Source organism: Hevea brasiliensis, chromosome 9 (genome assembly GCF_030052815.1).
Source record: "Hevea brasiliensis isolate MT/VB/25A 57/8 chromosome 9, ASM3005281v1, whole genome shotgun sequence".
In the NCBI taxonomy this organism is placed as follows: Eukaryota; Viridiplantae; Streptophyta; class Magnoliopsida; order Malpighiales; family Euphorbiaceae; genus Hevea; species Hevea brasiliensis.
In genome coordinates, this window is record NC_079501.1 from 20,038,518 (window position 1) to 20,052,758 (window position 14,241).

The 14,241-nt window shown below is 31.3% G+C and overlaps 2 protein-coding genes across 4 annotated transcripts; one reads left to right on the plus strand and one right to left on the minus strand.

Moving 5' to 3' along the window:
* The first annotated feature begins 8,424 nt into the window (after positions 1–8,424).
* LOC110647052 (protein PIN-LIKES 2-like) lies at positions 8,425–10,135 on the plus strand. 2 transcript variants are annotated; one of them, XM_058153324.1, is made up of 2 exons: positions 8,425–9,417; positions 9,463–10,135. In XM_058153324.1, the coding sequence occupies exons 1-2, from the start codon at positions 8,674–8,676 to the stop codon at positions 10,120–10,122; spliced, it is 1,404 nt and encodes a 467-aa protein (XP_058009307.1). In that variant the 5' UTR covers positions 8,425–8,673; the 3' UTR covers positions 10,123–10,135. The 2 variants fall into 2 exon arrangements, with proteins under 2 accessions (XP_058009307.1, XP_021656403.2); XM_021800711.2 differs by having other exon boundaries at positions 8,427–10,135.
* A 654-nt stretch (positions 10,136–10,789) lies between these two features.
* LOC110647062 (LIM domain-containing protein PLIM2b) lies at positions 10,790–13,463 on the minus strand. 2 transcript variants are annotated; one of them, XM_058153326.1, is made up of 4 exons: positions 11,906–13,463; positions 11,684–11,771; positions 11,421–11,469; positions 10,790–11,297 (listed from the first exon to the last, which is right to left on the minus strand). In XM_058153326.1, exons 1-4 carry the CDS (start codon positions 12,038–12,040, stop codon positions 11,294–11,296), a joined length of 276 nt encoding a protein of 91 aa, XP_058009309.1. In that variant the 5' UTR covers positions 12,041–13,463; the 3' UTR covers positions 10,790–11,293. The 2 variants fall into 2 exon arrangements, with proteins under 2 accessions (XP_058009309.1, XP_058009308.1); XM_058153325.1 differs by having other exon boundaries at positions 11,410–11,469.
* Between the last annotated feature and the right edge of the window lie 778 nt (positions 13,464–14,241).

Here is a 14,241-nt window from a genome sequence, read left to right on the forward strand (position 1 = left end):
TATATTCATCTAGGTATGCAGATTCTGATTAGTTATTTTGAGTTTTGAGTGTCTGAATAAGTCTTTAAGGAAGAAAATGGTCATTGTTATCTCACTATTCTTAGAACAAGCATCTTAGATCTTTCAAAGCGAAATTTTTAACTTACATTTGATAAGAATATGATTTAGGCATTTCTTCATATTTTAAACCTTACATTTAGCCTTAACCTACCTTAATTTCATTTCAACCCTTGCAAACCCCCTTAAACCTTAATTCCCTAATTTCTTTGGAACCCAAATAATTTACCTAGCTATAAAACCTAAACACTACCACCTATTTATGAGAATAATATTTTAGCAATTAAGTGCATAAAAAAATAAAAATAAAAAAATAAAAAAACTAAATAAAAAAAAAACTCGGAGAATTGAAGCATCTTGAAAAGTGCTCACCAAAATATCTCAAAGGTAATTTCGGGTAGAGACAAGTACACAATAAAAAAAAAGTATAAAAAGTAGTCCCTTTATATAATCATTGTGATAGCACTTGAGATTCATTGTGAATTTCTTTCCTCTTGATAAAAAAAAAAAAAAGAATATTGGATGCACTTTGAGTTTCATGATTAATATTATTCTCATATTTTGTTTGCCTTATTCCCTTTCTTTGTTAACCATAATTTTACCCTATTTGACCCTATTATAACCCTTAAAAAGACCTAATGATTCTTTGAAAAATACTTGTTACATTAGTGGAGTTAGATCTTTTATGCTTGCATATGGGTTTGGCAATATAATCTTCCATACATTACTCACTATCTATTTGAGACACATTAGCTATCTATTTCATTTAGGTTTGTTTTGGCACAATTGACTCTTGTAGCTGGTTGGTATTTGTTGCTTGGGTTGATTGGTTAATTCTTAGCTATTCTGTAATTGTTGAAAGTGATTGCTTCATTCTTTGTGCTTCGCTGGTGGGAATTTGGAATGTTGGTGGCTAGAGGTAAGTTGGTGGTTTGGATTAGTGATTTTTCTGTTTTCAAATACTAATTCTATTCCCTTCCAAATAAGTTTTAATGAAATTTTGCTTGGGGACAAGCAAGAGTTTGAGTATGGGGGAATTTGATACATGCATTTTTTATCATCATTTATGTATAATTTTTACACATAATTTACCCTTGTTCATAGCTATTATTATAGATATTAATATATATTTAGTCAATTTTACAATTTTACACTTCTTAGTTTAATTTTTGAAATTTATTTGTTTTGTAGGTTAAATTTGGAGAAATTTGGTGTATTTTGATCAGAGCAGCCATTTGGAAGAAATTAGAGTTGAATTGCAAAACTTTTGAAGTTAAGTTAAAGAGGCCGAAAGTGACAAACGCGCAACACAACCGATTCAGCTTATGTCACAGGTTGTGTCGATTGTCAGATATGCAGCTTTTCTCGAGCAGCAGGTTTCACAACCTACGATACAACCCGCAACACAACCGATTTAGCTTGTGTTGTTTTACTGAAAATGGTTGACGTGGCATTTTCATTCCTCTGATTTAATACATCATTTTCTCTAGAATTTTCTACCTTTTTACCCATTCTACGGCAGATCTCTGAACCATATAAAAGCTCCTTTATCTATTTCTTTCCATAAGGAGAAAGAGGGAGAGATTTTTCGACAAGAAAGAAGGAAAGGAAGAGGAGCTCGTCTGGTTTTGCAGCAGCAGCAGAGGACATTTCTACAACTCTCCAGCAGCTGATACTTCATCATTCTACTGGATTTTTCTGTTCCTTAGCTTAGATTTTCATTATTTCTTCATTTCTATACTTGGGTTTGTCTTGAAACCATGATTTGTGAGTAGATATTTGAGATTCTAGAGATGGGTTGTAAATATTGCTTTGTATTATGGTTTTTGAACTGATTTAGTCATTTAAATAAAATTTGTTGTATTTTGATTTATTGCTTGTGAGCTTGTTGCCTTGCTTGATGAATGGGCCCTCATTAAGTTAAGTTTTAATCCTTGACAGATGGACTGAAAAGTGAATGTTTGGGATAGATAATCTTGCAATAAACTTAGTTTTCTTGGCATTAGAGATAAGCTAAGAGGATTAAAGAAACTTTCCTAAATCAATTAGAGCTTTAATTGGATTTTTGTTAGATTTGAAATATCATGAAAACAGGGTTTGATTTAATGAATACCAACTTTGAAATGCTTGAAAAATGTTTCAAAGAACTAAGAATTAATTTCCCTTAAAATTGCAATTATCATGTGTTTGGCTAAATTAGAGATAAACCACATGCAAACAATATTGAAAACTCTATCTCTAGAATCACTTTAATTTTTATTGAATTTAGATTTAATTCATCCCAATTTCATAATTAGCAATTTCAATTTAAATCTTGGTAATCTAGTTTAATTAATTTAGTTAATTGCTTGATTTAGCTTAAATTCCTTAAATACCAATCTTAAATTTTAAATTTCATTTTATATCTTTAAATTTTACCATTCTAATTAGTTTATCCTTTTATTTTCAATTTAAGCACAATTCCCTGTGGGAACGATATTATTTTTAAAAGTATATTACTGTGACCCGTGCACTTGCGGAAGCACATCAGATATATATGTATTTATTTTATATGTATAAGCTGTTCACATTTTAATAAAGTTATCAAAATTTAAAAAATAAAAAATAACTTTTTATTTTGAAAAATGAAACTAGAATTCTTTAAAATAATTTAATTTTCTCTTTGATTAAAAAAATATTTTTCATTAATTAATTTTTTTAAATCTCTAAATACTAAAAAATATAAAAAAATATTTTCCATAAAAGAAATGAAGCTTATAAATAATTGTTTAATTCTCCATAGCATTTATGTAAATGCAATAATACATTTAGCAAGTCTCTTTTATTGATATACTCTATCATTACAAGGTACAATTTTTTTTTCTCTTATAAATTTTCTACATATTTTGAAATACATATTAATTATGATATTTTTTTTGAGTTTATAAATAAAATAAATGCTCTCAATTTTTATCTTCAAAATTATATTAAATAAATTATAATTTAGTCTATAAAATTTAATAAAACCTATAACTTAAATTTCATATTTTTAAAATCAAATAATTTTATCTCTAAAATTTAATAAAATCTATAACCTAATCCTTTATTCAATTTTTTATTAAATTAATTGTTAATTATAATAAAAATAATTAAAATGTTCTCAACTCTATATTTTTCACGAGAGATCAGAATTGAAAAGTCAAAAGTTTTCTTACTTCAATTTAGGGCCTGTTTGGATTAACTGTTGAATACAATCGATAATCATTAGTGATAGTTATTCTTGTTAATGATAGTGATAATCGATAGTGATGATAATGCTTTATATTAAGTGTTTGGTAAAATTATATTTAGCTGTTGCTATTAATATGTGAAATGACTAATAAGGGTATATATCATATAATTTAATTTATTATTTAAATAAATATAAAATTATAAATTTATTACATTATATTATTTATTTTATTATTAAATTAAATATATAATTATTAAATTAATATATTATATTATTTAAATAAATATATAATTATTAATCTTTTATATTATATCATTTATTTTATTATTGAAATAAGAAAATAATTATTTTTTAAGATAATTAAATAATTTTAAAAATATAGATAAAATAATAAAATAATTATTATTGTTAATAGAAAAATTTATAATTAATTTTAAGTTTTTGAATATAAATAAATATTTTATATTTTATGTTATTAATAAAAAATATTTTAACAAAGCTGAAATACATTAATTAAAATATTAAAATTACAAATAAAAAAATAAAAATATTAATAATATTAATTTTCAAGTTAAATAAAAAAGGATAATATGGTCAAAATAAAAAATAAAATCAGATCAGCTATCAGCTAATGAGAAACAGCTCTATTTTTAGAGCTGATACAAAATGCAGCTGATGGGTATCATATCAGTTGCCCATCAGCTATCAGCTCTATTTTTTTAAACTTACCAAACACCACAATTTACCTATTTGGGTGCCTATCAGCTATCAGTTATACCCAACAGGTAAACCAAACACCCCCTTAGTCATTACATACTACGATGAGTCAGGATTTGCCTCAGTCTACCAGCTCATCCCCATACAAATCCATAGCTAAAAATAGAGATCTCGCTAATCGAGTCATAATTCATAAATCCAACCTGATAAAATCTTTATTTTTTCAATAAAATTTTTTTATTTTATTTCAAAAAATTAAAATTTCACCTATTAAGATTTAAAAACCACGTCGCGTACATAAATTTAAAATTTAAAATTTAAACCTGTAAGACTTTTATTCAAGCGCAATGCAGAAAATATACAGGAATAACGTTGTAAGCCACAATTGCTTCATACAAAATAAGCAGAGCTACTTGTGCAAGCATTTAGAGTTACCATAAAAGATGACCAAAGAATTGACCAACAAAAGACGAGAAATGAAGCAAAATAGGAAATTTTTAGATGTTATTAAAGGATAAAATTACCTCCAAAAATTAATATTAGTGCAGCAGCCTCTGCAGGAGTAAAAGGAAAACTGAAAATGGTTAATATTATAAAGTTACAAATGGAAAGATAAAAAAAAAAAAAACAAAGCATCGACAATGTCATGAGTGTAACTTGTTTTTATACAAGCAATTTTCACTGATTATTTTAATTTTATTACATCATGCAGAAACAACCCCAGGTGAATGGCCATCACTGAATGCAGGTGAACAAAAGAGTGGGGAAAAAAGTAAAGCAAACAATAATTATTCAACATTCGCAAGGGAACCCCGGTGATCCAATGAAAAGCGTCGGGAATGCAGGGTATAACGCAGCAAACACCTCGGCAACAAAAGAAGAAAACAGCGAGGATCATCGAAAAAAACAAGTAATCACATCCGGGACACCCCCTCAAAACTCTGAATCATAATTTTGCAGCAAGTGCATACAGCATAAAGCATAAGCTAAAAAAAGTTAGAAAATGGGGTAAGCAAACCACATCCTCCCACCTCTTTTTCCTCTTGTTCAGTAACATGTGAGCAACCTAATAACATATGTGGTTTGTGTAGACACAACCTTAGCCAATCATTTAGGAGCCCTACTGCTGAAAAATAAAATGATCTTGTTAACTCTTTTATGCCAAAACAGGCATGTTAAATTTCTTTGCAATAAGCAATAAACTAAAAAAGAATTCTATTTTCTCTTGTGAAGAGTCACGGTGAGTTGCGTATGTCAATGAGGTAGCTTCCTTGCATTTTTCATTTATTCTAAGACAACCATACTGAGCATATCATTCTATATTGTCTTTGAAAATGTCATAATTCTGATTATTGCTAATGCGGAGCAGAAACAGCACAATCGATGCAAAAATTAGGCATCCACAGACACAGATACATCAGGACTGCATTGTCTAAGCCAAAGCTAATTGACATCCAAAATCAGAATCCAACTTATATTCCTCAATAATAAGGTGATTTCCATTAGTTAAAACTAATGCAAGACATCATCTTGTTCACAGCCACAATTTACAGTGCAAAAGGGCTAGCTGAATATCTATTTACAGTGCAAGCTGCATGCAGAAGGCATGGCCATAGAAGCAAAATCCTCATCACCCAACATACATGGTCACCATACATGACCATATAAAAGAATTTAAGAGACAATGAAACATTCCAGAATAAAGCTGCTGAATAAAGGCTAAAATCTGAGAAAATATAACCAAAGAAACTAATACAAAAGAAAAAACCTAAACTTTTAAAGCAAGTAACTACCTCCAAAACGAACAGCCACTTGAAGAGCCTACAGGAGCAAAAGGCAAGCAAAAAAAAAAAAAAAAGTTAGCAGCGTTAATGAATTAAAGATACCATGATTTGAGGGAAAAAAAATGGCAAAGAAAACGGTAGCAAAGAAACAGAATTAGAGATTGTTTGAAACCTTTAAGGGTACAAACAATTGAACTTGCTAGTAAGTGAGAAATATTTGGCTCATTGCTAAGACCCTCGCCGATCAGCTGGGGGCGGCCAATTGGGCTCAGCTGATCAGCTAAGGGCAGCCAAATGAAATGACCTTGGGAATCGGCCAAGGCCAACTGACAACAAAGAATATGCAGCAGATTTGGCAGAGACCTCAGAAATCTACATATGTTGTGATGCATGATTTGCTAGGGCTAAAGACTAAACAGCCCTCCTTGAACTTTGTTTACACGAGATTCACGCTGGTTGAGATAGAATGAAAGCTAAGCCAATTCTTAGCAAGCAAGCCTCATTAACAGCTGATTAAAAGACCAATAAAAGCCCCTCACAACTGGCTTTGCTAAAAAGTAGCTAAATAGGACTTGATCACCATCATCTATATCCATATTCATATAAATATGTTAATGATCATTGATATGGTGTCATAGAGATACTCTTGAATGTTAACACACTGCTTCAAGCCTCTTGAGCAGCTGCTTAAAAGCCCAAAAGCCCCTCACAACTGCCTCTGTTAAGAAGTAGCCAAATAGAACTGTTCTGCTATATTTACATTCATGAATACTTTAAAGATTATTGATGCGAGGTTATAGAGATATTCTTGAATATTAATGTGATGCTTTTCTTTAAAACATGAGCAAATGGGACACCCATATATATTAATGAGAACAACAAGAAATTAGCAGGCAAGATAAAGCAAGAGTAAGGGCAAAAGGATAAGCTGCATACAGCGCCGTTTTGGTCACAGTGCATGGGGCAAAGACCCACGGGAACAACGTGTACGGCAGATAGATATAAGAGACAAAAGCTTACTTCAACCGTCGATGCACAGTATAGACCTTTCGGATATAGGACCCACAGAAAATAACATGCATTGCAGAGCAAACGCAAAAGACAAAGTGCAGTGCAACTTTCAAGGGCAATTATGTGATTCAACATTGACCAAAAAAATTTAGAAATCACTGTTCAATTGAGCATTTTAATATATTTTTATAGATGGTGTTTATATAATTTCATTTATGTTAAAGAAAAGTATTTTTTTCAAAACATATAAAATTAATTAATTTTATGAATATCACAATTTTATGGATAATTTTAATATTATTTACTTAAATTCTATATATCTATATTTTAAATATCTTTTGTGAGTCAAAAAAATCATTTGTTCTCATTATGATGGACATGCAATTCATTAATTAAATATCGATTGAATATATCGATTAATGAATGGTGATAATTCTAAAATGATTAATTGATAGTATAGTTTCATAATTATAAAATAAAAATTTTAATAAATATAGTGATAAAATAAACATTTTAAATATTTTTAAAATAAATTAACTTGCTAAAAATTATATGAAACTATTATTAATTTAAAAATACAATAAATTTTTAATATTATAAATTACTGAATTTTTTTAAAAGAATAAATTATTGAACGTAAAATATATAGATAGCTTAAAATCAAAAAGTTTTATTAATTTATCTTAATTTTTTTTAAATAATTATGAAAAATAAATTTAATTAAAATAATAAATTAAATAGAAAAAAGTATTTTAACTTCTAATATTATAAAAAAATAAAAAATTTTATTAAAGGAAAGATTCTAATAAAGAAAAAATAATTACTAAAATTTTAATGAAGAACTTATAGTCATTTTAAAAAAATTACTAATATATCTAAAAAAAAAAAACAGGGGAGGCCAGACCCATTAACATTTAAAATATATATATATATATATATATATATATATATATATATATATTTAAAAAAAAATTATCATTATAATAATGCCCTCTTGGGCCCAAGGTGAATCCGTCGCATTCATGCATGAAGTGACCAGAAGGTCTTAGAGTTTTGTTTTCTTTCTCGTTTACTGGTAGATATTGAAGATTTAGCATCCACGCCAGCAAACTACACATACAATAATTGCTTTTGAGGAATGGGCCACTTGATCTGCCGCAAGCCTGAAACATGAGTATTCAAAGCTCAATGTTTTAAAACTTTTTTTTTATATTTAATTTTAGTATTACCAAATTTATGATTTAAAAAAAATTACTAAAACCTGATGAATTCTACCGATTTTATATATGAATCTCATTTCTTAAATTTGTGATTTAGGTAGAGGGAAGAAATTCCCTTGATCTCAGTTGGAAGCCTATCCGCAACTTCAACCTATCTAACACTGCAAGTCCATCAAATTGATCTTCGTTACAACTGCTGTATATTTTTGTCAGTGCCGTGTATATCCACGACTTGATATCTTTTGTACATCAGCAATAATCCCCATTTAAATATTACCAAATCAATTAAAGAGTGGTTCAGCATTCTTTAATGACGATATGACGTGGAGAAATTTGTCACAAGAGACAAATTTTCATGTCAATGTTATGATTTGAGGAAAGCCAGATTTTCAATGTTATAAAGGACATGACTGAGATTTTTACTATCTTTTTACATCATCGAGATCTTCTTTTCTAGTAAAACCCACATCTTACTTTTTTCTTTTTCCTCTTCTTTAATTTATTTTCACGTTCATGGGATTTCCTTCAAAGATTGCACCATTATTATGACCATTTTCTTGAACTTTCAGTTCTTGCTTTTCTTGATGTGATATTATAAGTCTTTGTTGATTCTCAAGCTGATTTGTTTTTCACTTGGTGAAATACAATCACAGAAAAGCAGAGAATAAATAAAATGGGGGAATCTGTCCTATTTGCCTTACACAAAGAGGTAAAATCTGGAGAACATGCGATATCTGCAATATTGCCTCTGTTGAAACTTATCACCGTTGCACTGTTTGGTTTAATTCTTACCAAAGTCCAACTCGTTCCTAAAGCTACTTTCAAGCAGCTTAGCAAGCTTGTTTTTGTTCTGTTCTTGCCTTGCTTGATATTCACTGATCTGGGTCCATCCATTACTCTCTACAAAATTGTTCGCTGGTGGTTCATTCCTGTTAATGTAATCATTAGTACTACAATTGGTTGCATATTGGGATACATGGTGGCGTTGATATGTCGGCCGCCGGAGGAACTGTTTCGGTTCACAATAATTATGACTGCATTTGGAAACACGGGTAATATCCCACTTGCAATAGTTACATCAGTGTGCCATAGTACTGATAATCCGTTCGGAAGTGAATGTTCTGAGAATGGTATTGCTTATGCATCTTTTTCACAATGGGTTTCTGTTGCTCTTGTTTATACTCTTGTTTACCATATGATGGAACCGCCATTAGAGTACTATGCGATTGTTAATGAAGGGGGAGAGATTCAGGAAGTGCCTATTGATAACAGCAGGCCACTCCTTGTGGAAGCTGAATGGCCAGGACTGGAAGATCAAGAAACTGAACATAGCAAGACACCTTTCATTGCAAGGCTTTTTAATAGCATATCTAGAATTTCAAATAGAAATGTTCCTGATCTTGATACAGTAGAAGAGGCCGGAGATGAAAGAAATGTTCCTGATATTGATGCAATAGAAGAGGCCGGAGATGAAAGAAATGTTCCTGATATTGATGCAATAGAAGAGGCCGGAGATGAGAGAAGTGAAAACAATCCCATATCCATTAGGTGCTTAGCAGAGCGTGGGATGGTTAGAAAGATTAAAATTGTTGCTGAGCAAACACCAATTCATCACATTCTTCAGCCTCCAACTATTGCTTCTTTTCTAGCTATTGTCATCGGAGTGATTCCTGCAGTTAAAAAGTTTGTATATAGTTCTGATGGTCCACTTGAATTTATAACAGACAGTTTAGATATCATGTCTGAGGCTATGGTGCCATCAGTTATGCTTATTCTTGGAGGAATGCTTGCTGAAGGTCCAAATCAGTCGAAAATTGGTATTCGAACAACAATTGGCATTATTGTTGCAAGGCTTTTGGTGCTTCCTGTAATTGGAATTGGAGTTATCTACTTAGCTGATAAATGGAATATTTTAATCTCCAAGGACGACCAAATGTACAGGTTTGTGCTTCTGCTGCAATACACAACACCAAGTGCCATTTTATTGGGAGCTGTAGCAAGCTTGAGAGGTTATGCAGTTAAAGAGGCTTCAGCACTCCTCTTCTGGCAGCATGTGTGCGCTGTGGTTTCACTTTCATTATATATGATTGTCTTCTTTGATCTGCTGTTTTCATATATCTAAGGTTTTTCCCCAACCTTCCTGCTTAATGTTTCTCATTCACATTTCTGCTCTAGGCAGATTTGAGCCTCTTTTATGACGATGCCTATGCATATATGGGTGGACTTTATGTGAACTTCATGCACAACATCATTTAATTTATTACGACCATAGAATTCACATTTAAACCAAATGTGATAATTATGACGCATGTAAGCCTGTTGACAAGGTGAACCAAATCAAAGAAATAGGATATTTGCACGAGGCAGAACTCTGTAATGTGTTTTGTTGCTCCCAAAGAAAATGTGTTTTGTTGCTCAAAGTTTGCAGTTGACAGTTAGTTGTTTTGTTTGTTGGCTTTTTGGGCAATCCGTCTCAAGCTCATAAATCGTTACAAAGGCCTAGAATCATGCTTAGAATTGAAAAGTTGTTGGTGGGAATCTGGAAAATTAAGTATAATGGACATATGTGGATGGATTTTAGGGCGCCATCCTAGCTAGATGCTTCTTAAGTGGTTTCATATCTTCTGCTTGATTTTGAATTTTTTTTTTTATTTGGTTCACAGGGACTGTAATTTCTTTTTATATATTTTATATTTATGTAATTTTAATTCCGAAATAAATCATACATTTCTTTAAAAACCGGTTTGTCTGTAGTATGTATAGTTTTATAATAATCAAACAAGAGAAGATTGGAAAATAAAATGAGCTACACTCATTTCAGTTCAAGAAGGCAAAATCATAATCAAACAATAGGTCCTCCAAATACATGGTGCAGGAATACATTTGAATCACCATGACTATCATTTTGAAACTTCTAGCCATAATAAATTAAATAACTTCAACAATTCTTTCATCTTGCCCCTACCGGACACAAACAAAAATGTTCATGGTTGACATGGAGCTTATATTCTTGTGGGTTATGATTGCTTTCGTTCATGAACTTCCTCAGAATCTGGTTCTGATTCTGGTATTGCTTTGGTTTCTTCTGCTTCAGGTTTCTCCATCTCGTCTGGTGTATCTGCTGCATTTTTCTTCACCTATATATGATTGTAGGAGCCTTTCTCTTTAAATAACTAAGCAAAGTGGTTTGCAATAAAGAATGCCATCTAGAGCAGCATAGGATGAGGGTGTAAGATAACAACACCCATGAGAGCACCCGAAGCATGTCTTGTGACAAGATTCTCCCTCAACACTCACCTGTTACAAATATTTTGCTTAAATTTAGCGTCTATTTTTATTTCATATATAACACAAAACTATAGATAAAATTATGTATAAGCCTTCTCTAATGGTTATGCAGTTTTGTTACATCGTGCGCACTTGTCTTGAGCGCCAGAGAACATGGTGGAAAATTTGTTAGGAGCCTTTGCCTGCAAAGAAGAGAAATTAGCCTCAATTGTAAGAAAAATGCTGGACATTTCCATAACAAAGAAAAATCAGGAACACGAAAAGCATCTGCGCCTGTCCATTTTCTTTTCTCCAGCCGAATGAATAGCCACAAATTGAAGGAAAAATTGAATACCATATTGAAGAAATATACATAAAAGAAATTTAAAGAAAAGAGAAGGGTTATATGAGAATTTCTTTGTATAATTTGCCAGTCTCTTTGAACAGTTGCTCAAAGTGTGGTTTGCAGTACAGGACTCTATCCATTGAGGAATAGCTGCTGGTCTGCAACAAAAATATTGTAAACAGCAGAATCTATCAGAATGCATTGAAATGGAAAATAAAAATATGCATTGAAATGGAAAATAAAAATGAGAATTATAAGAAAAGAAGGCTATAAATTTTATGTATATACATACCACAAGAAGTCCATTGCAGTGCTTGCACTTGAAGCAAGTCTTATGATAAGGGATGCCATCAGCTGTTGCCATTTCAATGAAATGAAATGTGTTATCGCAAGCCTTGCATTTCTCTGTCGTTCCACTGAACACCATTCTTATACTTTTTTTTTCTTGTAAAGGGGATTATTAATTATTTCTGTTTCAACAACAAACACAGTACAATTTCTCTATCTCACAAGGTCGAGAAAGAATGAACTCTAAAAATTTTGTTGTTGTTGCCTTTGTGTTATGATTGACACTTGCAGGCTGGCACAAGGTCAGTCTATATATGTACATATATGGTGGAAATGGGATTAAGGGTTCAGGAGATCAAAATCAGTGTTCTAAGAATAGGGTTCATAGTCCTGATAAAAGGGATAAACCGCAGCCTTCATTTTTTTGAGGGTAGATAAACTACGAATAATTTCCTTTTATTTTGTGGTAGTTAATTTGAATCAGATTATCTTCTCAGGTGGTGAGTGAATTGTGGTTTGGTAATGCATCTTGTCAGCTTCGTGGTCCTGAATTTTCTTGGATCTTTTCTTTTGGGATTTTTAATCATAATACCCTGAAGCTTCTCTCATCAGCAAACTTTGTTATTTTATACCAGAATATTCATCCTTCCCTCAAGGCCCAACACAAGTCTGAACACTAGTTAAACATTGGACTCAGAATTCAGAGCTTACTTTGATTGGACCCAAATTACAAGAGATAGAAAAAGAGGAATGGAAGCCTGAACAAAAACAGGCAAACCCAGAAAATGAAGACAACAAAGAGGTAAATGGCAATTAGGACCTACCAGATCAAAAACACAAGAGCCTCACTTGCTTAGTCGGTTGTTGGGAGGGCATAAAATTTCCAACTTGAAAAATTAATTAACACCTTGCTGATGCTTATTACATTAGCAAAGATCATATGGTCCCAATCACAACCTCACTTGCAAGCCCACCCTAACCATGCAACATATGCAACCATCCATCAATTATTCTTTGAAATAGAGCTACAAGTGTATAGGAAAATAACATCAATTATTCTTTGAAAATTGACTTTTTTAATTACGATAAAAAGGAAGGCTCATAAGATATTATTTTAATTAGGGGAATTAGTCTTAAATTCATAATACTGACAAGACACGCATGTTAGCAGGATTCTACATAGGCATGTAGTCTTGCCAAGTGAAATTGCTACATGCTTACCAAATTGCAGTCACCCTCATGACTGTGGCTTCTCTCTCATATAGCAAGCGCAGACAAAGTTCATTCACTTTCACAACCACTTGTTAGAATGCTTCCCCATTACTACTGCTGGTGGGACGTGATACCGATGCCATGTGCTGATTAGAAAGTTGCTCTATAATGCAGGTTGCCGACACTATAAGTTCGGTAAAAGAAACCCATCTTTCTTAGATCATTGTGAATTCCATCCCAGCATGAAAACTATGTCACATTGTGCATATAAAAAGCAATATGGTGCAGCAATAGTAAAAATAAACAGATGCAAGGTCTAAATTCACCTTTACATGAAATTGCGAAAGATGAAGTACCTATCTATCTAGCCTCTCACTGAATTTGATTGAGTTGATATGGGAACATTGGGGAAGTACTTGATTCTAATGTTCACTTTACGTGGGCATCTCATTCTAGAAAAGTGGAAAGACCTGCAAACAGCAAACCCACCCACCTTGGATTGCAGTGCCCTGCAGTTACCAGATCTGCAAATATTTACCATTACTTCTCATCTTTCCCATCTAGCTCGTAAAATTTGGTTGCTTCTAATATAGGGATAGCAAAATTTTTCAAACTGACTCGACTCGTCTTGCACTTCATCAATTTCCTCTTATCTTGACATTGTATAAGGCAATGATAAAAGGAAGATCTCTCCACCTCCCACCTGATGGTAATATATTATTATTATTTTTATTAAAAGTTAATTTATTTTTATATTTTTAAATACTTAAATGTTATAATTTAATAAAAATATTTAAAACATATTTCGAATTTATAATTAATTTTTTAATAAATAATTTTATATTGTATAATAATAAATTAGAATAAAAAAAATGGCCAGAAACAAGAAAGTTTATACCCTAACCCTAATTTTTTGTTGGAAGAGGATGAGGAGTGAACTCTGCCTCATTGCCATTGCTTATTTTAATAGAATATAAATGAGTTCTTTAATCATGTGTGGAAATTATATTATAAACGTGTAAATTAAAAAAAAATATCAATATTTATATGATTCATCATTTTTATTAAGGGTATACCATATTCTATTATTAATAAAAAGTAATTATTCATTATAAATTTAAAATTATA